The 25727-nt window shown below is 34.9% G+C and overlaps 1 protein-coding gene across 1 annotated transcript in view; it reads right to left on the minus strand.

Moving 5' to 3' along the window:
- Positions 1–25727, minus strand: part of SEMA3A (semaphorin 3A) — a gene marked incomplete at both ends in the record, with an annotated part of 190685 nt that overhangs the window by 13838 nt on the left and 151120 nt on the right. Inside the window, 8 exons of the mRNA XM_080936191.1 lie at positions 3563–3720; positions 7094–7135; positions 12938–13029; positions 17276–17495; positions 20746–20890; positions 23583–23652; positions 23737–23851; positions 24214–24356. Of these exons, the coding sequence (XP_080792317.1) occupies positions 3563–3720; positions 7094–7135; positions 12938–13029; positions 17276–17495; positions 20746–20890; positions 23583–23652; positions 23737–23851; positions 24214–24356 (985 nt within the window). The remainder of the gene's footprint in view (positions 1–3562; positions 3721–7093; positions 7136–12937; positions 13030–17275; positions 17496–20745; positions 20891–23582; positions 23653–23736; positions 23852–24213; positions 24357–25727) is intronic.

Genomic DNA, 25727 nt, shown 5'->3' on the forward strand with positions numbered 1-25727 from the left:
TAGATTCGGTCTTATTTTCCAGTCCTGACTAGCTTGCTAGGCTTCCAAGGTATACACAACTATGACAGCCCTATCACATGATGATGGGTGCACATCAGTTTATTTATGCCTCCAAGAAAGGGAGGAAAAAAACTACAAATTTTGAATCTAAGGGCGAAGTCTCCTTTTGCTAGAAGAATAAGTAGACCAAGATGATCTTCTCTTCTATAGAAAAGGAGAATATATGTATCAAACCAGTTAGCATCCTTTTCAGGCTGTTCAAACTCTATGTGGGGGTCACAAGACACACTTGGAAGTGATATACACACTTGGAGGTGGAAATGGGCCCCGCTATTTCATGCAAAATAGATGTATAAACTGAGAGATCAGAGATCAGGAGAATGGCTATGTAACACAGAAAGTGTGGGCATCTTGACTGATTACCTTTTATTTTTATTTTTATTTTTTTAATAAATCTTGAATCTTGCTACAAAATTAATTGCCATCATTTAATGCCATCGAGAAGAGTAAATATGGAATTTATTACTGTATTCATAAGTTTAGAAGTCTAAAGTATTTATAGATTTCTATTTGTAGAAGTATTGAGACTATCAAACAGATGCAAACATTTGAAAATTGAGCCAACAAAAGAACTTGTGAAACATGAATCTCAAAGCCTGAAGGAAAAGCCTTTGTTAGTCACTTAAACTTCAGAAAATGTCATCACAGAGAACATATCCATTGCAAGGCCTCCATGCATCCTTTTCAACGACATATTTAGTCTGAGACACATAAAATTAGGTTAAGTAAAATTCATAATTCACAAGGAAAACAAGAGAACTTTTGAAAAATATTTGGGTCTTAATTTATGCTTGTGTGAGAACCTCTTTAAATATATAAATAACCAGTTCAGATTAGAGTTATGTTTATCTCTTTCTCCTTCTTTGATTAAAATTCAAACCTCTCATCAATAAATCATGCAATGTTTTTTATTATATTTCTTATAAAGCAACAGCTCCTTATTTTCAGTTCATATAATATTCCCATATATATGCTTGGGTGACACAAAAGGCACCGAGAGCTAAACAGTTTGAAGAAGGATAAAAATTAAATCTTAAATAATTTGACATTATCACTGTAATAATAGTATATTTCAGTGTATTAAACTAGTCATGTTTTTTTTGGTTATATATTATCTTCAAACTTAGTTTATTTTTGTAAAATCCAACAAATTATCAAGTACTAATTAAAACAATTAAAAATGAAATTTTGAGAGTAAGAAAACTGTTTTATATATGTATGTAGTCTACAGTAGGAGTTTTTTTTAATTTAGTATTACTGTAATTCTGTGTTCAAATTATATGATAAGTTAAGCTCTAGGTAACTGTTTCAAAAGAGTTTCCTTCCTTCCTTCCTTCTTTTTCTTCCTTCCTTCCTTTTTTCTTTTTCTTCCTTCCTTTCTTCCTTCCTCCTTCCCTTCATTCCTTCCCTCCCTTCCTCTCTCCCTCCCTCCTTCCTTTCATCCTTTCCTCCCCCTCCCTTCCATCTTCCTTTCCTCCCTGCCACCCCCTTTTATTTCTTCTGTGCATATGTGTGTGAATCTCTGTGCATTTCTGCATACACCTTGAAACCAGAAGAGGGAGTAGGATGCTCTGATGCTGGAGTCATACCTGACTGTGAGGCATCTGTGAGAGTCTGGTTAAGGGACTATGTGCTCCAAAATCAGTAAGTGCTCTTAACCGTAGAACCATATTCTCCCTAGCCCCAGTTTTAGATGACAGTAGTATCCAGAACATCAATGAAAATAATTAAGTCGATGTTGGTTGTAGTGAGCAGATGTTTTCCTATAATATTTGTAATATTACAAATGTTGCAGAACATATTTAACTACTTTGAATGGCTGACAGAGCCTCTTGGGAAAGACTGACTGTGCAAAAACAAAGTCATATTGCTCCAAATGTGCAGTGGGTTAGGGATATTCTGTGTGTGGATAGGTCAGTGTGCATGGTGAAAAGTCTACAGGAACTTTAACAAGATTCTATATATTCCTTCCATACATCATCACCACTACCTCAAACAGCAATATTTCAGTAAAGAAAGGCAGCCATCAGCAAACAGGATGGAATATGGTGATATTGCTGCTTTAAAAGATTGAAAAGTGTTTTTATTGTATTAACACTAGTAAAATCATTTGTCTGCAACTTTAGGATGTGTCCAGCAGTTCTATGTAATAGGAAAATAATGTTATATCAAATGATGAAATTCTCCTTCTGTTTTACCATTTTTTATTTAAAAACTTTTATATACAATGTTTTAATATATTCTTTCTCCCCACCCAAACTTCTGCTCAGTCCTTCCCATTTGAGTTTGCATAGGAAGCTGCAATTATGCCTAATCTCTATGTATTGTTCTCAGTACACTTTTGGTTGTGCAAGTCCACATTATATATGCCATATATGTATTCTGTGTATATAGGTGCATGTATACATGTACTTTCTGTAGGCCAGAGGTTGAAAATGGGTGCTTTTCTATGTTGCTCTACACTTTATTATCACCACCACCACCACCACCACCACCACCACCACCATCATCATCATCATCATCATCATCATCATCATCATCATCATCATCATCTTGTACCTGGGTACCTCACTGAATCTAGAGTGTGCTGATTTGGCTGAGACTGGAGGTCACCAATTTTACTAGGGAAGCTGATCAGTGAGCTCTCAGGATCCCTCTGTCTCTATACCCCTTAGTCTCAGTGACTCTATACTAAGCCTTCCCCTGGGTTCTGGTAATCTGAACTTAAGAACTTGTACAACAAGGACTTTATACATCAATCCATCTCCCATGCACCTGTTAATAACTTTCCAATTGTAGCTTAATTTCTACTTAACAATGTCTTTTAAAGAAATTGTAAATAAAATATTATGAAAAATACACTTAGAATGCATGATTAATACACACACACACACACACACACACACACACACACAGATCAGATTTTATTATGTTCTTTTATGTTTCAAGTGAAAATCTTGTAAATACACGATGATGCAGTAGTAACAGGGACAATTACAAAATTCTTGAGCTAAATAGGAGATATATAAGAATATTAGCTAATCGCTTGAAACCTATGACTTCAGTTGATTGTCCTTTGGTCCAGCATGGCTGGCACATGTTTTTGCTAGTTACCCTGTACCTGAGTCACTTTTACATATCCTGGATGCTTAACTGTAGTATCACTGCAGGCAAATTTCTTCTTAAATGCCTTTATTATTTCCTTTTTATTGGGATCATCAATGATCCCTTGAACAGTAATTATGGTCTTCTGCCATTCCTGAATCTAACACACTTCGCACCCAACATTCTACTATTGTTCCATCAAATAAAATATCAAGAACAAACAAAGAATATTAGCTAACCAATATCAATACATTAAAAGCACCAATGCGCCTTGATTTCCACCTCAAATCTTATCTGCACAGAAAGGGTATATGCTTACTTATCAAGGGCTGTTCTATAAAACAAACCAATCAGTCTGCTAAGTCACGTAACATTTCTCTGGTAATGTTCACCTTACCTCTTTGCAGTAGGAAAATAGCGTGAGCATGATGACCCATCCCAGGCACAGTAAGGGTCCCGAGCGAGGCAGCATTCTGCACAGGCTGTACCATAGATGTCACAACGGTGCAGAGGAAGCTGGGCCACCCCAGCTGTCGAGCCAATGTACAACTGTTGCTGTGGATGAGTTAAGCAAACATTCATCTGACTCTCCCTTTTAAACTGATTTAGGTTCTCTAACAATCAATTATATTTATGGATCAAAATTGTCTTTGAACATTTCTGCCCTGGTCTAGCAGATAATACAGATTTAAGTGCATTAGAAACAAACTTTGAGCATCTGTGTGCAACAGGGTAGGGATGCTGTTCTTTTACTAGAGGATTGATTAATGGCATAATGAGCCTTAAGAAAATATCATGTGAGAACTCAATTAGGCAGATAGACGTATTTGCTGCTGAGCCTGACATTCTGGTGTAAATTGCAGGGTCCACATGATGGGCATAAGAACTGACTTCTGACCCTCACACTCATGACTGCACTGTGACAACCCCCATACATATGAAAGGAATAAACATGCAGCAAAATTTTAAGAGTGATATAAATACTGAGACATATAATAATATACCACAGAAAAAGACTGCAAAGATATATTTTGATTTTTTTTTTTAGGATTTAGATGAAAGTTGAGTATTAGAATAACTTCATTGTGAACAACAGAATGCTCTTTGACATCATAAATTGTCTAACAGAAATGAACACAACCTTTAATTTCAAAGATTTTCACTTGTAGAACACGCACTCACATATATGTATGTATATAAATATATATATATATATATACATTCTGTAAGTGAATATGTATATTCACATACATATGTGCACGTGTGTGTGTGTGTGTGTGTGTGTATAGTTAATGTAGGCTGAAGTATTTACTGAAATATAAGAAATTAGGTGAGTATTTTTATAGATAATAGACCTGTGCTTAATACTAAGCCAAATACTCATATTTGAGGCTAGAAACCAGTACAGTTTAGGAAATATTGTTGATTCCTTAGTAACAGAACATGTTTCATATTTTTAAAATAACTTAGAGATCTATTGAATAATAATAATATGAATAATAATAATTAATAACAAAATCTATTGAATAAGTTTCTTTTTCTTTTATTGGATACTTTATTTACATTTCAATTATTATACCCTTTTCAGGTGTCCCCTCCAGAAACCCTCAACCTATCTCCCTTCCACTGCTTCTAAAAGGGTGCTCCCTTGACCATCCACCCACTCCCTCCCAACCTTGCCACCATCAGTTCCAATGAAATGAGAAATGAACAGGTACAAAATATTTAAGCAAATACAAGATTACTTAGAGTATTGCAGCAATGACCAGAAACATGATTGGTAACAATGAACGGGAACTTGAGTACCCAACCCTAACATCCTATTTTCTTTTGATACTTTTGAGATAGTGTCTTACAGACTAGGCTACTCTTAAACTCCCAATTCTATAATTCCTAAGTGTTTGGTGATGGGTATAGCTGTTAGCCTGGGCTTTGTGATGCTGCTTAAAAAGGTTACTGGCCAAATTGGCCATTCTATCAAATGATCTTGTTTGCCTAATAATATTTAAGAAGCACATACAAACTCATAATTATAGATTTATATGACATTTGAATAGAAAAAGAATTATCCAAAATAACTACACTAGGCCTTTAAGGAAAAAAATGTGTAGAAAAATTAGAAAAAGAAGAAAAAAAAATATAGCTACCCAAATGATGTATGGTCATGAAAACCTAAATTCCAATAAATTGACCTAAATTAAATGTAATTCAATGTCATTTTGATTTTATCATAATTCTCCAGGATTATTAGTGATAACTAAATCATTGTGCTATCCACATGAAGCAGAGGGGCTTGAAGGCATCACTGAACATAATCCAGAGACCAGCTAGTAACCTGATGTGCTTTTTCTGCCCAATTTAATATCACCGCAGGAGATTTTACTAGCCTCCTCATGACATCATGGGCCATGAGTTGGACGTGATTTCATTATCTAGAAGGTTAGTTTCATCACTTCTGGTTCCTCTTGAAATACTGTCTCACTTTAAAAATGTCCCTAAGAGTGAGTGGCATTGTGTCACATTGGATGAAATCCATCTTCCCTCCTCCATCAGTGGCAAATATAAGTCAGAGATTCTTTCTTTTATGGTGGTCTTATTTTTTTTTTACTTTAATGTTGTATTAATAGACAATACTTTAAAATATTTAAAAATATTATTTCTTTTATTAACCAAGTTGTTTTACTAAATTAGACTTAGAGGTAATTCAGTAAGGATTGGCTCTGAAATCTAGCGGAGAATAAATATAAATCAATACCTTTAAAATCATTACAGGAAAGATTATCCCTGTCTAGCTTCCATCCTGGAAAGCCCCGGATTTCCTTGCCAAGATGTGACAATTTTTAGATGTGAAGAACAGGTGAATACATGTTAATGAGGTATAAGATAGCAGTATCAGGCAAATAATATCTGCACTCAGAGTTTAGATATCTGGGAGATTATCAACCTATTTTGATACGTCTGTGTGGAAACTGTACACACTGCATTTTGTTGGCAACAAAATTTAGTGTTTTGTTCAAGAGGTGGAACACAGTCAAAAGCAAGACAGGCAATCATATCAGAAATAACTCTGCCAACTGATTCTTACATTCACAGTTCTATATACAAGTTTTCACAGCAGCAAGAGACGCCCTAGCTTGCTTTCTTCTTTATACTATGTTACTTACTAATAGAACTGAGTTCAGTATATTACTTTATTTATAAAATTATGACTCATTTAATGGATTGAAGAATAGGAAGTGATCTAGAAAATGTAATTTGCAGAAGTTCAAACTATGTCATATCTGTAACTCAATATTGAGAAATTAGTTGTTTTTCTTTCATATCATGGTGAAACCCCCATTTTTTTAATAAATGAAAAGACTAATCCCTAGCTATTCTAAAATCTCAATTCTTATAGTTGTAGAATTGATTGTTTAACCAAGGTGAACAGTTTTCTAATAGCTATAATATTACTCAATGTAGAAGCTGCTTGTTAAGATCTTCCAAACAGAATAACCAACTGCCTACTTTTATGAAGATATAAAGTCATATTTTATTAACCTATGTGTTGTATGTTGCCTACTCATGTAACATTAAATAAAATCTAAATCTTTTATTCTAAAATTATTTAACAATATTACATTTAAAATATATGTATGAACACCGTTAAAATATGAAAATAGGTATTGAGTAAAATAACCACTAGACAATGAAGTACTATAAATTGAAATTTAAAGATCATTGTTATCACTTCTCAGTGAAATATATTCAGATCACAGATGATAAAATTTTTATTTAATTAGCTTGTTATAAGAACAATTCCACTTCACTTCTTTTACTACCTGTTTGCCTCCGATCTCTAAAATATTCTAGATAGTAGGAAAATCTACCAAGTTCAAATGAAAATTTAACAAAACACAGGGCTGACTATAGCATATTATGACCGTACCTGTTTAGTAGAAAGCTCCATTGCCGAAATAGTTGTTGGTTCCTAAAACATAAACAAAAAGAGTGATTGATAAATGAGAAAAGTTAATGACTAAATGGTTAACACACTTACAAGTTCTCAGGGAAATGTCTCCACCTAACAAGTAGTATAAGTAGAAACAGGATCTGTGAAAGAGGCTAATGAGATGAGTGCTAAATGTATGAAGCAAGCACAAAGGGCACCCCAACATCATCCAGATATCTTTGGGGATTCTGTCTGCAGTTGGACAAGTTGTGTGTGTGTTACCTGTGGAATGGTCTAGAGACAACTCAGCAGGTCTATTTTAAGTCAAGAAAATATAAATACTTTACATTTCCCCCTTCCTTAAGTGGTTCTTTAACTTTGGCATAGTCCACTTTCCCTTCTGTGTGTATGTGAGACAAAGACAAGCAGCACATGTGTTCCCTGGTTCTTTAGATAGACTCTGAGCATTCTAACCCGAGTGTCACTAGCACTTTCGACCGCTCCGCTCTTTCCGTCCGGCCCTTCCTCTATCTTCCCTCTCATCTTCAGAAACAGAATTCACCAACCGATTCCATGTGCCTCACAATCCTGTTTGATTGCTTCCTTTTTTGCCTTCCTCGCGGTCCTCTTTGTGCCTCTCTGACAGGTCTGACAGCTTTGCCTTCCCCTGCCTATTGTTCCCACTGGGCCTTCATTTCACTGAGGTGGGCCACTTGGTGTTGCTGTGGCCAGCGCCGCATGCCCAGGCAGGACTGAAGTGCTCCGCTTCAGTCCTGATGGCAACACTGAGCCCATGACTTTCTTAATAACTTCCGTCCAGCCTGCCTGTTCACAGGCGAAACAAACGAGGAGGGATGTGCGTCACTGGAATGGAGTAATTTAGAAATTCCCAACGATTTTCTACTTTGTGGCTCAAATGAGTGATAGTAATTATCATGTGTAATAATGATTTCTTAAAGAACTATCAATCTTCAAGACATCTGTGGTGGAAGTTAAATCATGCAATTGTGTCTACACAGAAATGGTGTATTTACTAATTAGGAGTATCAGGTCACAAGAAAAAATATATTTCATGATAAATTGTTTTAAAGGGAGTTTTTTAGTTTCTACAATATTGCTCTACATTAGGTATAACAGAAATTAAGTGTCAGAAGAAATTTGTATGGCAACTTTCCCCTCACTAACCTTCTACATGAGAATTCATCATGTGACTAAAGAAATAACTGATCATGCTAATTTGTATCAAAGAAACTATACACTCAAGGCTCAAGGCATAGAAAATTTAGTTCTCCAGGGTAATGAAAATATGAAGTCTAAGTTCCTTGAAAATATAGATAATTAAAATTTTATTTCCTACTTATTGATTACATAAAAGCAAAAATTTATGAAGCATATAGAAATGGGTCTTCTCATATGTAAATTGTAAAACATGAGATAAACTCAAGCATACACCAGATTCTATTATAAGGGTCATATTATGGTGTCAACATTCTAAATAAAGATTATAGTATCTCTAATTAATATAAATGTATTTCTTATTATACCAACAGTTACGAATATGTACTGCTTGCAACTGAATTTTAATGCCTAATATATTGTGGTGGTATCCATTTAAATAAGCTGTGTTTTCTAAGAAATAACTAGTGACAACTATGAGTTCCATTTAAAGAAGATGTAGCTTCATAAGCATTTCTCTGTGACACTGGTTTCAATTGCAAGTTTAATTGGTGTTCAAGCAAAAAAAATTAGGAACTTAGCCTCTTTTCAAGATTTTCTATGACTCAAATTTACTATACATCTCATAGATGTTTCAATTTAGTCATTATTAATCTTCTACACTTGCAAAGCTTTTCAACCTGCTGATCCCAGGAGATTCTGATTTAGCTTCCTAGCTGCTCAGCGAGGGAAAGGAAGCCCCCTCCGAAGAAGTTAATAGATTGGAGTTTGGAAGGCATTAATTATGTTTTACATTTGAATGAAAATTAAACTCGTTCATTTGTTTGCTCAGCTGTTCACGGAATATCGCATAAATTGGGCTTAAAGTGCAAGTGTTGTTGATGTAACTGCCCTGAAATCCTCTGCAGTCAATAGGACTATAAATAAACTCTTTTGTCCCCGTGGCGCCCTGACTGCCTGTGACTCTTAACTGACTCAAAAGGGAAGCTCATTGGAAGGATAGCAAGGCAAACTGTCCAGTGGGGGTGAAAAATTACCATGTGTCTGACTTTTTGTATCTTCTCAACTTAAGAAAAAGGCAATGATGGAATTTCGATATTCTGGAGCAGATTTTTCCACGTATAACAATTTTAAAAAACCTAACATTTACCAGTTAGCTTACTTTTACTATAAAAAAAGAATCTTTCAGAGTTAATGGTTGTAATCTACATTCTAAGAAGAAATGGATGCTCTGTTAATTAACAGCTCATTTAGAAGCACCTAGTAAGTAAAAAACTTTTAAATTCAGACGATGCCTGTCAAATTACAGTTAGATTCAGGCTGTGTGTTAATGCTACAATGTTATTTTGAAAAGGTACTGGCAGGTCTGTTGGTTTCTTAGTTCAATGTCAATGTTGACTTAATTTCACCTCTTCATGTCTATTAAATTTTTTACACACATTTTATTGCCAAAAAGCATTTTTTTCTATACAGTGATTGGAACATGATTTTACCAGAATAAAAGTGTCTTGTAACCAAAACCACTGGAATGTTCTGTGATTAGCTGGGGTGTTTTCTTAAAACCGATGCAAAGATGGCCAGGGATATGTGCTGGTTTTCATCCAAGAATTTATGAGTTATTCAGTCTAAAAGAGACTCATAAGAACATGTTCTCATGAAGGTAGAAACATGGGTAAATTAACCCAATATTAAATGTGTTTAAATACTATAAATAAGTATCATCAAGAATCATGACCTTAAATGGTTATCTTTTGTATTTACCGTGTTAAGCTGTTGTAAAGCTCAGCCGATCTTTTTAGACTGTATTTTATTGTGAATGGAATGACACACATGTCAAATAGAAACACAGAAACCTTCAGGCTCTCCTGCTTTCCACTGTATGTGGCTATCACTTTAATGTGTTGCGGTTTTTCGTTTTCTGTCCCCAGCTGCAAAATTAAACAAAGCTTTGACAGTGAAATATTCCAATTGCTAGCCCACAATATGTATATGAACTTTGGCTGATAGAGTAGAATGCTGAAAGTAAATATTTCTGTAAACTCTGCCTAAAGATGTTTTTGTCTGCTTTCGTGCCAAAGAAATAATTGGGGCAATATGCAGAGTGGAAATCAGGAAGAAAAATAGAGCAGATTCTATAGAGGAAGCTGTATGTTCAAATGTAACCATCTTCTGACAAAATTTAGATCTCTACACATCCTCTGCAGTATAATGTTAAGGATTCATAACTCTTAGAAGGCAATAAAGATTTTGTTCTCATTATACCTTAAGTGCCATAAAAATATGTCCAAGCAGTCACCGCATGTGTAAGTTTGAAATGCATTCCTTTGGAAGTCCCCAGTTCAGTACCAAGTGTTACAGATATTAAATATCTATATCTGATAGCCTGTTGCCTCACGCCATGCTTTTGCTAAAAGCCATTTTTGCTTAAATTAAACTCCTTTTAAGTTTGAATTTTTAATAATATATCAAAAAATACAGTTATGAAATGTAAACCACAGATTCCAGAAACATTAAAAAGGGAATTTAGCTATAATATAGTATTACTACCAAAACATGCATGATTTATTTAATTAATAAAACTCAGAAAAGAGTGAAAAGACAACAAAACTTACGATTTATAAATTTCATGACGTGAGTAAAATAATTCTATGCAGAAAATTTAACTCTACTAAGTGACAACAAAAATCAGTCTTTGAAAATGAGATGGATAATGCAGAAGACCTTTTTTTTTTTTCCTTAAATCAGAATGAGGCCAGAGACTGTGCCCAGAGTTGTCCTTTCTTTGTCTCTGTCTGTCTCAGTCTCTATCCCTCTCTCTATCTCTTTATCTGTCTTTTTATCTCTCTGATTCTATATCTCTCTCCTCCAACACATGAATATTTATAAAAGCCTGAATATATGAAAGGTGTAAAGAATTATGGATCACGTAGTTGTCTGTGATTAATTGGGTGTTTATAAGGATATTGTACTAGTGTGCCCCATGACTTTATTTACAAAAGTTAGGTTAATAATTTTCTAAGAATTAAGCTTTTTCCCCTTTCTAAGAGAAGAATATGGAATCAGATCACCTGGACTACACTGTGCTAATACTGAGTCACCTTCCCTATAATCTGCAATCATACCTGATGACTAGATACTGTGAAGAATCTTTATCATGTTTCAGGGTTGCATTAGTACTCTCTCATTTAATCAATATTGACTGCACTGATACGTTAGGCTCAGAGATGTATCAGTGAGCACCAGGTAGCCATTTATAAATTTAGCTCTCACTGCCTATAATTTGTTTTTAATCTAAATGGACTCTATGGTGGATGACAGCCCATTTGGACAATTATAGTTTTCAATTTATAGGTTAAGGTTCCAATGTGCATGACTTTTAAGGTAACTCACTTGGAATAATGACTGGCCAGAGTCAGTCTATTCTCTCTATAATAAAAACTTTAAAATGGCCAAAGAAATCAATTACTAAAGTCATAATTGTCACTTCACTGTTCTGTATATTTAAACTAAGGCTATAAAGAACATATATAAGGAAGTCAGGTCATTTTTGATAGGTTAAAAAAACCCAAAAAACATATATGATATTTCAGATAAGCACTGTGGCCCATGCCTCTAATGCTTGGGTAGTGGAGGTAGTGGGATTAGAAGTTCAACATCATCCTCAGGCACACAGTAAACTCAAGACCAGCCTGGCATAAGGGTACATTAATCACAAAGCAAAAGAAAAACAAGTAAAATTCCACCACAAAGCCTGATATCATGGGGCACCCAGTACTCTTCTGGGTCTGTGTGATTCAGCTAGAATGACAGACTTTTAGTCATCTGGCTGTAATGCATACATGCCCTCAGTATACAACTTTAATTCCAAACAATGAAGTTAAGTTAGTCAAAGGAAGCAGCCATGTGTGAAAGTGAATTCTAATCGAAGGGCAGACAAAGTGATGAACAGAGAAAGATTTGACAGAATGAGTCAGAAACAGGATAAGCTCATCTCTCATGAGAATGTATGGGAAAGAGAGACTACTTAAGAGAGCTGCCCAAATCTGGGGCAGGGAAAGGCAGTTTTACTGGGATAGTTTTTACAGAGGCAGGTTGTAGAGAGAACAAACTGGACACAGGTGAGGACAGAACAAGCCAGAGAACAAGGAGCCAGAAGATAAGAACATATTGCCAAAGTAAGTATGAGTCCAAGCAAAGCCATTGCTAGAAGCCTAGAGAAGCTGAATTGGTTTAGTAGACTTAAAGAGGAATTTGAGCCAGAAAGTATGAAGTGATCTAGCCAGCCACTATTTAGAAAGAATTAGAAAGGGTAAGCTTTTTAGCAGTAAGGCTCCAAGTGTATCTACCTTAGCATACCTAGGACTTACATATCATGCCAGGTGTATTATAAATTGTGAGAGAAGAGATTTTGAAGGGGGATGCATTTGCTCTTCAAGGTAACATATAAATAATTCAAGCTGTAAATCATATATTTTATTATTAAAAAAAGACACAAGCCAAGAATTTTTCTATCTTTACATTAAGTTGCAATGATACTTTCATGGTTTACTTTGACTAGTTTCTTGCTTTCCACTTGACAAATTGAAAAGGTCTACAAGAGTACCATTTACTGTGGTTTCAGTGTGCAGTAGTCCTGGGAGATGATAAAAATTAGGCAACACTCACCCTGAAGACTGACATCTCTTCCAGAAGAACTTCTTCTAAGTCATGCCAAGTCTCCTTGGGGACTGAAACTACTTTAAGAACAGTTCCAACATCTTTCAAAAAAAGAAGAGAAGGTTACAACTTAAGTAGATTGAAAGAGAGTTCATTCCTAATATAACAATAAAGATTTTTGCAAAACAGTTTTTTGTTATTGTTTAATTTTTAAAATTGTACAATGGGAAATATGTGTGCTTGCCACATATGAAGCACAGATAAAAACATACAGAAATCAGTACAGTCCATGTATTCCACAATGTTAGAGCTGGGTTTTTCAGTGTCTATGATACTTTGCTCCTTGTCCTAAGTTAGCTGACCTTCAAGCCTCTGGGTCTCCCTCTTCCCATAGAAATGTTGAGTCCGTCTCATAGTTTCCTGTGTCTACCAGAGGTCTGTACTCAAGCGCTCAACTCAAGAACAGCAAGCATTTCACACACTAAGGTATCTCCTGAGTCCAAACAAAACAATAGTTTATCAACTTCACCTTTTATATTTCCTTTTCATGTGGACATATGTAAATTTCTACATATTTAGCCAAAATATACAACAAAGGGGAGACAGAACCTGTAGAGACCACCTCCAGTATCATCCACCCATCTCGAAATTGTAAACCCAGAATTGTTTCTGTCCAATGAAAATCCAGGAACAAAAAAATGGAACAAAGGCTGAAGAATCGGCAATCCAGAGACTGCCCCACCCAGGGATCCATCCCATCTGCAGAAATTAAGCCCAAAGCCTATTGCTGATGCCAATTTGTTCTTGCTGACAGGAACCTGGTGTGGCTGTTCCCTGAAAGGTTCTACTAGCACCCAACCAATACAGATGAAGATACAATACAGGTGAGGCTGGGAATGTCAATGGAAGAGATACGGGAAGTACTAAAGGAGCTGAAGGGGTTTCAACCCCATAAGAAAAATGATATCAACTACCCGGACCACCCAGAGCTCCCAGAGACTAAACCACCAATCAAAGAGTATACATGGAGGGACCCATGGCTCCCGATGCAGCAAATGATGGCCTTATCTGACATCAATGGGAGGGGTGGACCTTGGTCCTGCGGAGGGTTGATGTTCCAGAGTACAGGATGCTAGAGTGGTGAGGTGGGAGTGGCCAAGTGGGTGGAGGAGCACCCTCATAGAGGCAAAGGTGAGAGGGAAGAGAGGGCATGGGATAGGAGGTTCTGGAGAGGTAACTGGGAAGAGGGATATCATTTGAAGTGTAAATGAATAAAATAATTAATTAAAAATAATTTAAATATATCAAACATTAAAAGATTTTGACCTAAAATGTGCAAATCTTCAAAAACACATTGGCTAAGTTAGATCGCTTTTAATTTGTATTAAATTTTTTTTATGGGTTATGCTTTCTAGAGAAGAGAAAAAAAAACTTTAAAAAATGTTAGCAATTTGACATGACAGAGGAGAATATGTCCACAAAGAAATCTGTAGACTTGAAATGTCAGGGATAGTGTCTGTCTCCAGGTACAAGAACCTGAGTGTCCACCAGCACACCCCTGACCAAGGAAAGCTGCAGCATTTACAGGCCCTGGAGGCAAGTTCAATGATACTGAAGTGGTAAATGTCAATGTGATTTCTCAAAATAAACATTTGAACCTACTCACCACCACAGTTTGTCTACAAAGCACACACTGGGCAATCAATTTTAGAATCTTAAGAAAATTTAAATTCAGGAATGCAAATTATTAAAAAGCATTGATTAAATCTCATAGAGATTTAGGTTACAGTATAAAGTCCCTCATCAAGAGGAAAAGATTTATCATTTTTAATTACAGTTTCATTTACGCAATGTTAATTTTTCTGCATTACAGGTATGATTCTACTCTTGGTAAGAAGGCAAACAGGGTCTTCTCCAGTAAGGATGTTGAGTCTAAACAGTTTTAGCTTTTCTTAAACTTGATCCATTCTGTGCAGCTCCAGTTGTTTCATTTTAACAAACTTTATCTTTTCCCAAAGACATTCTTACTGCTATGCCAGAAATATAAACTAATATTTCCATTCTATTGGCAACTCTCCTCAGTGAATTGTCTCAATGTACTCTGTCTGTGTGATCCAAGGTTATCCCTTCTAGAGTTTAAAAATAGTCCCCTTTTAAGAGGATCCTTCATTGTTTACAGGACCTTATTCAACTCATAACACCAAAGATTAAAGGGAAATTAGGTTAATCTACTTAGTCCCTCCAGGGGGTCTGCTGGACCCAAACACAACTTATCTGTGTTCCAGATCAAGTTTTACTGAATAGTATTTCAAACAATTTCACACAAATTGAATCAGATTACTCAACAAGGATCAATGTGCTATAAAGTGAAACTTAGTTAAAAGATAAAATTACTGTAATCAATTTACTTGCTGACAGATGACCCTGGTCTTTACTGACATACAATCATCCACATCGTACATTCAACATCCTCATGAAAATGGGGTCTTTAAAGGCAGTGTGTGTCCTAGAGGAATTAAATGCTCATGATGGGTTTTCTTTGTTCAAATACCAGGAAATAACCTTGTTGCTTTGAGAGTGAATAAGGGACTTTTCAACCAGTTTAAACTAGAGAGGGAGAACAAGACTGATATGACATTATAGAACAAACCCAATGGCTGTACAGAGATTTAGTTATAATTTGGCATTAAAAGATAAGCTATTATTTACTGAAAAGAGATGCTGTCTTATATTTCTTGATTATATTTGTAATGTTAGGCACTACTCACAGTCACTGAGTTTTATAGACTCTCGTTAAGATTCTTTGATTTCATAGGAAAATCTTCTTATCCGTAAAAGTAGACTTTAATGTACTGCTACGAACCTGACACCCCTAAACCTGACATCAGAATTTTGCAATTAAGTTATGAAACTATGATTCTTTAAAGTAATTTTCTTGTCTGCTATTGTGCTGTAGTCAATGCAGTTTTCTGTTTCTCACCAAGGGAAACAAGTGTTATCACACAATGTTTCAGCGGAGCGCTTTGTTTCTTGTTGAATTCTGTCAGTTAATGAAGACCAGGAATTTATCATCATGAAATCTGACTCTAAAGAACAAGTTTCGAATTTGTAACTAGTACTTTCATAAATAGCACCATTATTTAGAGAGTTTATGGAAACAAAATTACATGTCACAGTAATAATGAGGGTGATTCTGAAAATATACCTGCAGACATTTGTTTCTAAAAATGAGATTAGAAAAAAGATATGACATTTTTACAGAAAGGTATTTGATGAATGTTGAATGAATTTTCTGATAAAGACTTTTTTTTATATTTCAATTACATGACAGAAAGAATGAACAAAGTGTTTGGGTAACCTGTTTTTTGAGGTTTTCACTGGTGGTAATGTTAAGATTCAGGTAAGTTTGTAGGTACATATTCTTGGGCATTTGTTAAATATCCTGAAAATTCCACTCATGATTTGAACAAAATTGTGTGTGTGTCCCTAATCAGAAGAATTGTGACTCAATTGTAATAACTGATTACTTAAATATTAAATTTACTTGATATTCCTCTGTCATCTTTAATCTGGAACTATCATATCAAAACTGCATAGCAGTATTTTTATAGATTGATTTTAGTTTTATACTTGTCTCATGTCTTCCTTTTTGAATTTATTCTTCTCTCATATATTATATCCCAATCTACTCCTCCCAGGCCCTCCCCTTCCTCCCCTCTCCCCCAGATCCATTCCTCCTGCTCTGTTGCCTTTTAGAAAATATTGAGGTTCCCAGGGATATCAATGGAACATGGAATAATAAGTTACTGTGAGAATAAGCTTATACCCTGATAGTTAGGCTGGGTGGGGCAACCTGGTAGGAAGACAAAAGTTCCAAAGCAGACAATACCCACTTCCAGTACTAGGAGTTCTGCAAGAACCTTACATTGAATCAAACTTGCTCAGTCCTCTCCAGGATTACTGATTATCACTTCAGTCTCTATGAGCCCTGGTGAAACCTGCTTTTTTGATTCTGTGAACCATGTTCTTGTGGTGTCCTAGACTCCTTATTTCCTAGAATCCTTTCTCCCCTTCTGCAGGATTCCTCAAGCTTTACCTAATGTTTCAGTATGGCTGCATCTAGTCCTTTCAGAGGCTAGATGGAAACTCTTTGATGACAATTATGCTAAGAAAAAAATTATTTTAAACAAATGTATCTTCGAAATGATACCATATTTAAAATGGTAGACTACTGTATCTTGACAATGTATGGAGAACTTGGCCTTGCTGGCCTTGCTTTTCATTACACTTAGTCAGCCAAGTTCAGTATTCTGAAAGAAAAGATCCAGGTGAAGTACAAAAGTGTACCTGTTCCGATGAACATAACATCATATTGGCCATCTTCTGCATCCACTCGGTCTACAACAATTTGTGTGAACTGATAATTTACATCAGTTTTGATCATTATCGGGCGATTATTAATAGGGAACACTGGATTATACATTGCTGGATGACTTCTTGCAAAGGTTATGACATCATCAGGAAGGTCCTTTGTGGAGTCAAATCCACCAAATGTTTTACTGGGACACTGTTTAAAAGAGGAGAATATCTTTTAAATAAAAATCCCACGAATAAGCTTACAGATTATAAAGTAATACGTCCTCAATGCTCTAAGTCTAAACTTATAACTATTTCCTATTCCTTGCATTTGAAACTGACTGAATAATTTAGCATTAGTTATTACCAGCTTTTACATACTTAAATTAGTAGATGAAATGATCAGCATGTATTTCTAGGTAAATATTAATTCTCAATGTTAATGGTTGTTTAGCTGCATCATCATTTCTCACAAAATGCATCTGAGTATTCAACGTTCAGGAGAAGCCTGGTGTCTCTGTTAGTTACACCAGTCTGTGCTAATATATCATATATAATGTGCTTCTATAATAAATGTGTTATGTAATGGGTAAGATATGCTATAATTAAATGCAACTAGGATGTGTAGAGTAACAATACTTTTCTTGAGTTATATTTAACTGTTTTTAGTTTATTATAATGCCCAAATATTAATCCCAGCTAAAAAGCAATATATGTTGCCTTTTATTGTCTGATTCATAATGAATGTCTGAACATATTATTCATGATGTTAATAAAAGAAAATAATCCAGAGGTTTTATTTAGTGTCCACCAGTGTATGGAGCAGCAACTAACCAGTCAGAATGGAGTCAGCGTGCCTAAGACACATTCATACTAGTGCAAGAAGCCGGAAAGAATACACAGTTGGGAACTGGCAGTACACCAACTCTTTATAGAAGGATTCTTGTAAGTCAGTAAATAGATTTGAGGAAATCAAGTATCATTGTCCTCTCGCTGTAACTGATTTTGTAGAACAGTGTTGCACAGCACAGTTCACCCAGTTTTATGTATCTTGTCCTACAATTCAGTAATCCTTAACATTTACGGTAAGTACTTTAGAGAGAAAATGTTGTTATGAGATGATCCTTATCTTACAAGATTAGAATATGAAATCAACCTCTTGTCAGTTACTTGAGAAATTCATTAATAATTCATGAGCAATTAAAGCATGTTTTCAAGTGAGAATATTATATATATGCATATGTTTGACATGTACACGGATTAGATGTGATAAAAATAATATACTTCCAGTTTTCATATCAATTAGAAACTTATTTAAACACTGTTATAAAAATATCAAATTTCTACATAAAAGTCTATAAGAAACAGTATAAAATTTAAAGACTTTTAAGATTATTTATGCATCTAAAGAAATGATGTGGCTTCTTGCAGAGGACTGAGCTATGACTCCCAGTATCTAAGAACTATTAGCAGTGGGTAAAAATAATTGGCTACTTATATTTATACTGTGTGTGTGCATGTGCACACATATGTGTGGTACACATATTTACTCTACTATAACATATTTCGTAGAACAAAGTCTACAATATAGTAATTTCCACATTTTAATTGCTATTATTGATTTCACATATATAATTTATATTCATCGTGAAAAGTATTTTCAGCAGGGACCTTAAGACATGGAGCTCTGTCAGCCATAGGAATAAAAAATAGTCTACAAAGAAAAAGAGGACAATTTGTTACTAAGAGCTGGAATAAATATGTTCTGTTTCAATAAATCTCATTTGTTTTCTCATAACCAAAATATTCCATCTAATCATTTATTACTCTCAAATCCGGATGAAAATTTTCTTAGAACATTATTAGCCAGGAACAATTTTATGAGACATAAGATAATTTTCCAATAAATAACGTTAGAAATGCAGAGAAAATCAGAGCACTAAATGGACTATATCTAATAAAGTAATGAAAACATACTTTACTTGAATTCATCAGACTATTAAAACATTGAGGTAAAATTAAAATAATAGTTAAATTTCAAATTTAAGCTTTTGTCATTGTGTAAAATTATTGTCCATAAATGTTATTTTGATTAAAAAGGTTGGTTCTCATTGGGATTGAGAAAAACAAATTACCTGGGCCATGAGCTGCAATGAACATAGCCTTTGGCACGCACGTATAGCAGTGACGTGTGCACTCAAACCTTGAGGGCCACCAAGGTGTGGCATAAGCCATTATAAGTAGTTATTCAGAAGAATGAAGCAGCGAACAAGTCTTAGTAATTTATTGAGAAAAATAGAGAAGGTGTAGCCTTCTAGTCATGTAGGTCAGTAGAACACAAGTCATGCCCTAGGATGTCTGAGGAAGAAACTCCTGAATGCTGGGTTAAAAGGTTACATGTAAGTCTTAATGACATCTACAAATAACAAGGAGAAAGAAGAATTCTTAGTGTTTGAGTAACTGAGGGTTTTGATGGCCAAATGGACAAACTAAATGGTAGAGTTCAATAAAGTAATGGGTCGGGGGGAGCCATGAAGCCTCAAAAAGATAGAAGAGTTATGGACTCGGCTTCATCTTAGAACTAGACTTAGCTTGGAGTTGTCTGAGAGCTTGTCAGTTTGGTTTGGCTAGATCGGACTGGTTGATGGACATGCCTTGAGTCATGATTGGTAACTGACGGTGTAGGGCTCAGCTCACTGTGGGTAATGCTGTTATAGTCAGGAGCTCCTAGGTAGGATAAGTAAACAAACGACTTTAGCAGAACCTAGGTTGCTAGCAATTGCGAAGCTTTCTCCCATGTTTTCTGCTTCACCCCCTGCCTTGGCTTTCCTTAATGATAGTCTGTAGCTTTTCATCTGATATAGACCTTTTCTCTGCTCTCAAGTCCCATGGGAAAATATGTTCTGACTTGGTCCTTTGGGTAACTTACTGTATTTATATCATACCAATGTGTTCCCTTTTATGTTTTTTTAAAATAATATTTTTATGCATGAATTTCTTTATATCTTTTGATATAGGTTCATTGGAATGATAATGTTGCAGGCTCACTCTAAACCCATGGAATGATGATGTTTGTTTTAATACTGTTTCTCTGAGCAATCTCTACTATAAAATTAGAATTAACAGCATCCTGACCATCAGAGAGACAGTCCAAAACCTCCTATTAGTTTCAGTGTTCTATGAAGGTCATTTCTTCAGTATTCTGTTCAGAGAATAAAGTTCATAGGCTGGCTATTCAGGCTTTATACAAGTATTAGGAGCATTGAATAACACTGTTTAAATACTGTGTGTGTAATGATCATGGCTTTATATAGAATTATAGGAAACTTCATGTAATTTTAGTCTTGGTTCTATAAACTCATGGACTCCTTGTTCTATATAGTGTCAATGTTTATAGCTACAATTAGTTTTCTCTGTCAGAAACATATTCAGTCCATATGTTAATTGTCAAAGCTACTTACAGTTCCTGGCCGTGGATAAGGGACTCTTCCTTGGTAAGGCACCCACTGATAGTTGGGACCATCTCTGTGAGCGTATGGACCGAGGAACACCCTTCTTACATCACTCATGCTATACATGCACACAGCAGATCCCTTAAAGATGTTGCTAGAAGACAGTAGAAATGGGTTTTTGCATATAGTCAATGGCAACATGGTGCCTTACACTTCGTTACTGAGAACATGATCAAATCAACCATAATTTCTTGCATTCACAAATATTGCTTCGGATTAGTTTAATCTCAAAAATGTATCCTATCAGTGTGTAAAGGAAATGATAACTTGTGCAAAGTATGTGAAATGGTATTTCATATTTACTAGATATATACACATTCTTTTCAAATATAAACTACTGAAGATGAACAGAAAAGACATATATGGATGATCACCTCTGAATGAATATTTGGTATTGATGTCATAAAGAAATAAAAACTAAAAACTTTTAAACCCTTAGGAATCGTTAGTGAAGAAAGAAAACTATCATAGTATGAACACTGTTTAAGAAGTCCTTTTAAAAGCTAACACTGATGCTCTAATGAAATGTATAGTGACCCATGGAAAGTCATATTATAACATTTTAAACTTCTAAACCAATGAGGTACAAGCTTAAGAAACACAGCTGGATATCTGAACTCAGTGAGAAATTAAACATTATCTCTACACAACATTGAGCATAGATAGATCTAAGACCGTAGACATTACACCATGATGAAAGTGGAGAATTATGACAGTTATTTCCATCAGCCCTAAATCAAAAACAGGAAATTGAAATAACTTCAAGTTTGTCACTGAAATGAAACTATTTTCCTTTTATTTTGTTTACAAAAACGTTACTTATATAAAGTATTATATAAAAGTATAACAGGTGCATGCATTCATAAGTCATATTGTCACCTATAAGTCTTCATTGAAATCAGAAATAAATTATGCCACATAAAAGCCATGACTTCTTAAATTAGAAAAGCTATTCATTAGGCAATGATGCATGACTGAAGCCGATGTTTATCGGGCTCTGTCAACACCTTATCATGAGTACTTGTCTGAGTACTAACCACAATAAATGCGTATAACTTTTATTATTTTTCATGATAGAGTAAATAACAGGCTAACACACATTGACACACCAAATTTTAGTGCAATGTAGTTGCAAGAGTTCTTTTTCATTGTTAGATATTTAGGCATTTATTGACCATTCCAGTAGCTCTGAGATTTGATACATACAATTTAGAGATGTTCATCACAAAGAACATACCTCATTGAAAAAGAAAAGAAATTATTTCACCAATTAAACTGTGGTAAGGGACATGTTGGTCCCTCAACAGTAGCATTTGGATTAACTATTAACTGGTTAGAGATTCAGATTCTTGGATTCCATTCATTATTGTAGGGTCAAAAACTCTAGTTGGAATAATCAATATGAGTTTCTATCATTTATATTTTATAACCAAAGTTTGTATATATGACCTATAGAATAGAGAAATCATTTTAACACGTTCTTAGTGATTTTCACATACACTGAAAACTTGAGAAATGTCTGTTGCTCTAGGAAGTGGGGAAACAGAAAAACAGATTGGCACTTGCCACTCACTTCCAATAATCTCTTTTGCAGTTGTCTTGTTTTAACACCAAAGCTCATTAATACATAGGCATAAGGACATGCAAACAGATTTAGTAATATAAGTTTCTTCTTTTCCAATGTTAAATTTATTAGGTAGTGTCAGTGTGATTATAATGTAATATTTATAAATAAACCAGATTCACGTTCTACAACTAATCTATCTCTTTAGATGATCATAATTACCTCCAGTACTAAGTGGATTCAATATTATTTTAAATCGACATAGTCACCTAAAATACTTCTGATTGGAATCAATATTATTTTTATGTTAAATACTTTGCTATCTCTCATTGCATGTGCTTACTAATAGCCATGGTAATATGTTTATTTTTTTTTTCTTCTGAAATACTTCAGATAGTTTTCTGCTGTGCATGCAGAATTCAAAGGACAATTTGCATAAGTCAGTTCTCTCCTTGTACCATGTCAGTTCTGGGCATCCAACTCTGGTCACCAGCCTTGTCAGCAAGTAGCTTTAACCCAGAAGCCCTTCAGCAATCCAACCCTCATGATGATTTTTTAAAAACAAAGAACTAATTAATTCAGTATCAGTGCATATCAGCAGCAGGAACTCACAAATGCTCAAAAGTCAACATGATGAAATGTGGGTTGATGTTACAGTGATATATGATTGGACAGTGGAGAGTTAGGCAGATAAAAGGCTAGGAAATGGAAGAGGAGGAGAAAAGGGGGATTCCTGGAGGAATCAAGATGAAGCTGGAGAAGGAGGATCTAGATCCAGGTGGTCTTAAATGGCAATAGGTAGATATGAATATTTTAAGGGTTTTTATGCGTCTTTTTTTATCTTATATAGAAAGACAGTTTGTACCTTTGTCCATTGGATTTAAGCTTATTGTATAGAGGGTTTGTGGATTGAGAATTTAATATATAAATTGATAAGCTACTGGTCTTTGGAGTCATGTCTGTGCTGGGCGGTGGAGGAATAAAAAACACTGGGGCCGTTGTATCCACCAGGGATAGAAGCACCAGGGAGGTGAAATGAACTGGGAAGTTTGTAGACTGAGAGACGGAGTCTGTGTGCTCGGCTCCACACTACAGCAGACTCCATGGAGTGAGACTGCAGGGGCTGATAAAAGGTTAAGCCATCTTATTAACATTTACAGCAACAATGAAAGAAGCTACAGAGTCTTCAGTTTACCTAAAGCAATAATAAAAATCCATTTACCTTGATGTTGTGAACACTCCATAGACAATCGGATTTTTAGGATCTTTAGAGTTCATTAGGAATACATCCTCTGTGTGAAAACAAAATCTATTAGTTTATAGTTCTGATAAATGCTGAGCATATATATCCTATGCATTAAACATCAGCCACTTACGCAATTCATCAAAATGTGTGTCAATGCCATTGGGACCTGGCACAGAGCAAATCAGGCGTGCTTTCAGGAATGTTGTCCATTTATTCACAAGACTTCTATGTCCTCCAAAGTCATTCTGAAAGAAAATAAATGCCATTCCATAGAGCAATGTCAGTATTTCTTTATTTCCTATTTCTTAATTTCAGATACATAAATGCAATCTTCATTTTGTTTCAGTTTTGATCTTTTATTATTAAAGAGTGATCTTTCCTTGCAACCAAGAAGTTCCTCATACTTCATTTTCAAATGTGTCATAGCCATTTTAATGAATTACAGATAGACTATTATTCTATTTATTACAGAAGTTTAACCATATGACTTTTTCAAAAGCAATTAATTGATTAATTTTCAATCACTTTTAACATATACAAATCCATCATTAAACTCTTTCACATAAGTAGAAATGAAATTGTAAATGCGTTTTTCCCTTTACCTCACCTTGCATATCTGACCTATTCTAGCATGAGTGGCTTTTCCAGAATGTTCTCCATCTATTGCATTTTCTCGGAAGAAAAAATATACTTTGTCATCTTCAGGGTTGTCACTCTCTGGGATGAGATGGGCACTGATGAATCTAGGATCTGAGAAGAACATCATATTTATTGATTTGCATTTTAATGAACAATAATATTACACAGTATTCATTTTTATTTCTTTCCGACTCCTTTTTGCCATGTTAAGAAAGTAATATTTTCTTGCTTAGCTCACCTTTTTCAGGCTCATTTGACCTGATGCCAATCCATTATGAATTATATCTTAAATCATATTGATTTCAACAAAAGATATTTTTTCAGAGTGTTCACATGGATCGCAAAACCACATAGCTGGACATATAATAAAATCAAGGGTTATTTGTAAAGAAGGCAAAGAAAGGGAAAAATGACAAACAACATGGAACCTACTAAAAATAGCAGAAAGCTGACCATCAGTCTTCAGTGTTCCTTCGCAAAAATACTTTTGTAAATAACTAGGTTGGTATGGCTGTATCTCCTATAAACTAAAATTGTGTGATTGTTTCAGAGTGTTGCCATGCAGTTCGCTGTGCTCATCTCATAGAAAACATTCTTAGAATAGTAGAGACATCAAAAGTTTCTACAGCAATACAATTTCAGGCTGATTGTCAATTATGTTATTAATGTAATAGTAGAATACATACTACATTAATTGTGTGTGTGTGTGTGTGTGTGTGTGTGTGTGTCTTATGTGTATTGGAAAAATGAGAATAACCTGTAAAACTAACTTTATTCATGCCATCCAATCCTGATCTAAACCCTTAAATAATCACCACTATTGTGTGTTCTATACTTGTGACTTTCTCTGGTGTAATGAGCTCTATATTGTTTCATAAAGACATACACCTCTTCATTCCAGGCTAATTATACAGACTCTGTAAGTAATGTAGAACACATGAAATATTTCCTGTGAACAAGATAAGGTAGTAATAACTTAAAAATAGAATCACCTAGTACTAAAAGTCTCAACGACTCTTACAATCATGCCATTTTAAGGATAATTATTGATAAGCTTGATTTAGTGAATAAAATTCTATTTGATCATATGCCTCCATTTATTTACACACCCATTTCTCATGATGAATGGCAAGCAAATATTTAACATAGTTAGCCTTCTTGTTTCTAGAACAGTAAACCTGTTATAGACCTAGAGTTACTGCTAAACTGATGAGGTTCAATTCTCCTAAATGTGTGTGTGTGTGCATGTGTGTGTGCACGTGTGTGTGTGAGTGCACAAGTGTGAGAGTATTTAAATCTCATGTGCATAAAGAATACAGAACAATTCTGAATCTGAAATAAGTCTATTCAGTCATGTGTAACTTTTGTGTAGTCTTTGGCAAGTTGCTCTTCTTTCAGAATTCAGGTGCTTAATTTTTAAAGTGGTTTTACTTGAATTGGAAGTATTTAAAATAAGGTTATAATATCTTGTTTATCCTAAAT

Source organism: Micromys minutus (assembly GCF_963924665.1).
Source record: "Micromys minutus genome assembly, chromosome: 23".
Lineage (NCBI taxonomy): Eukaryota > Metazoa > Chordata > Mammalia > Rodentia > Muridae > Micromys > Micromys minutus.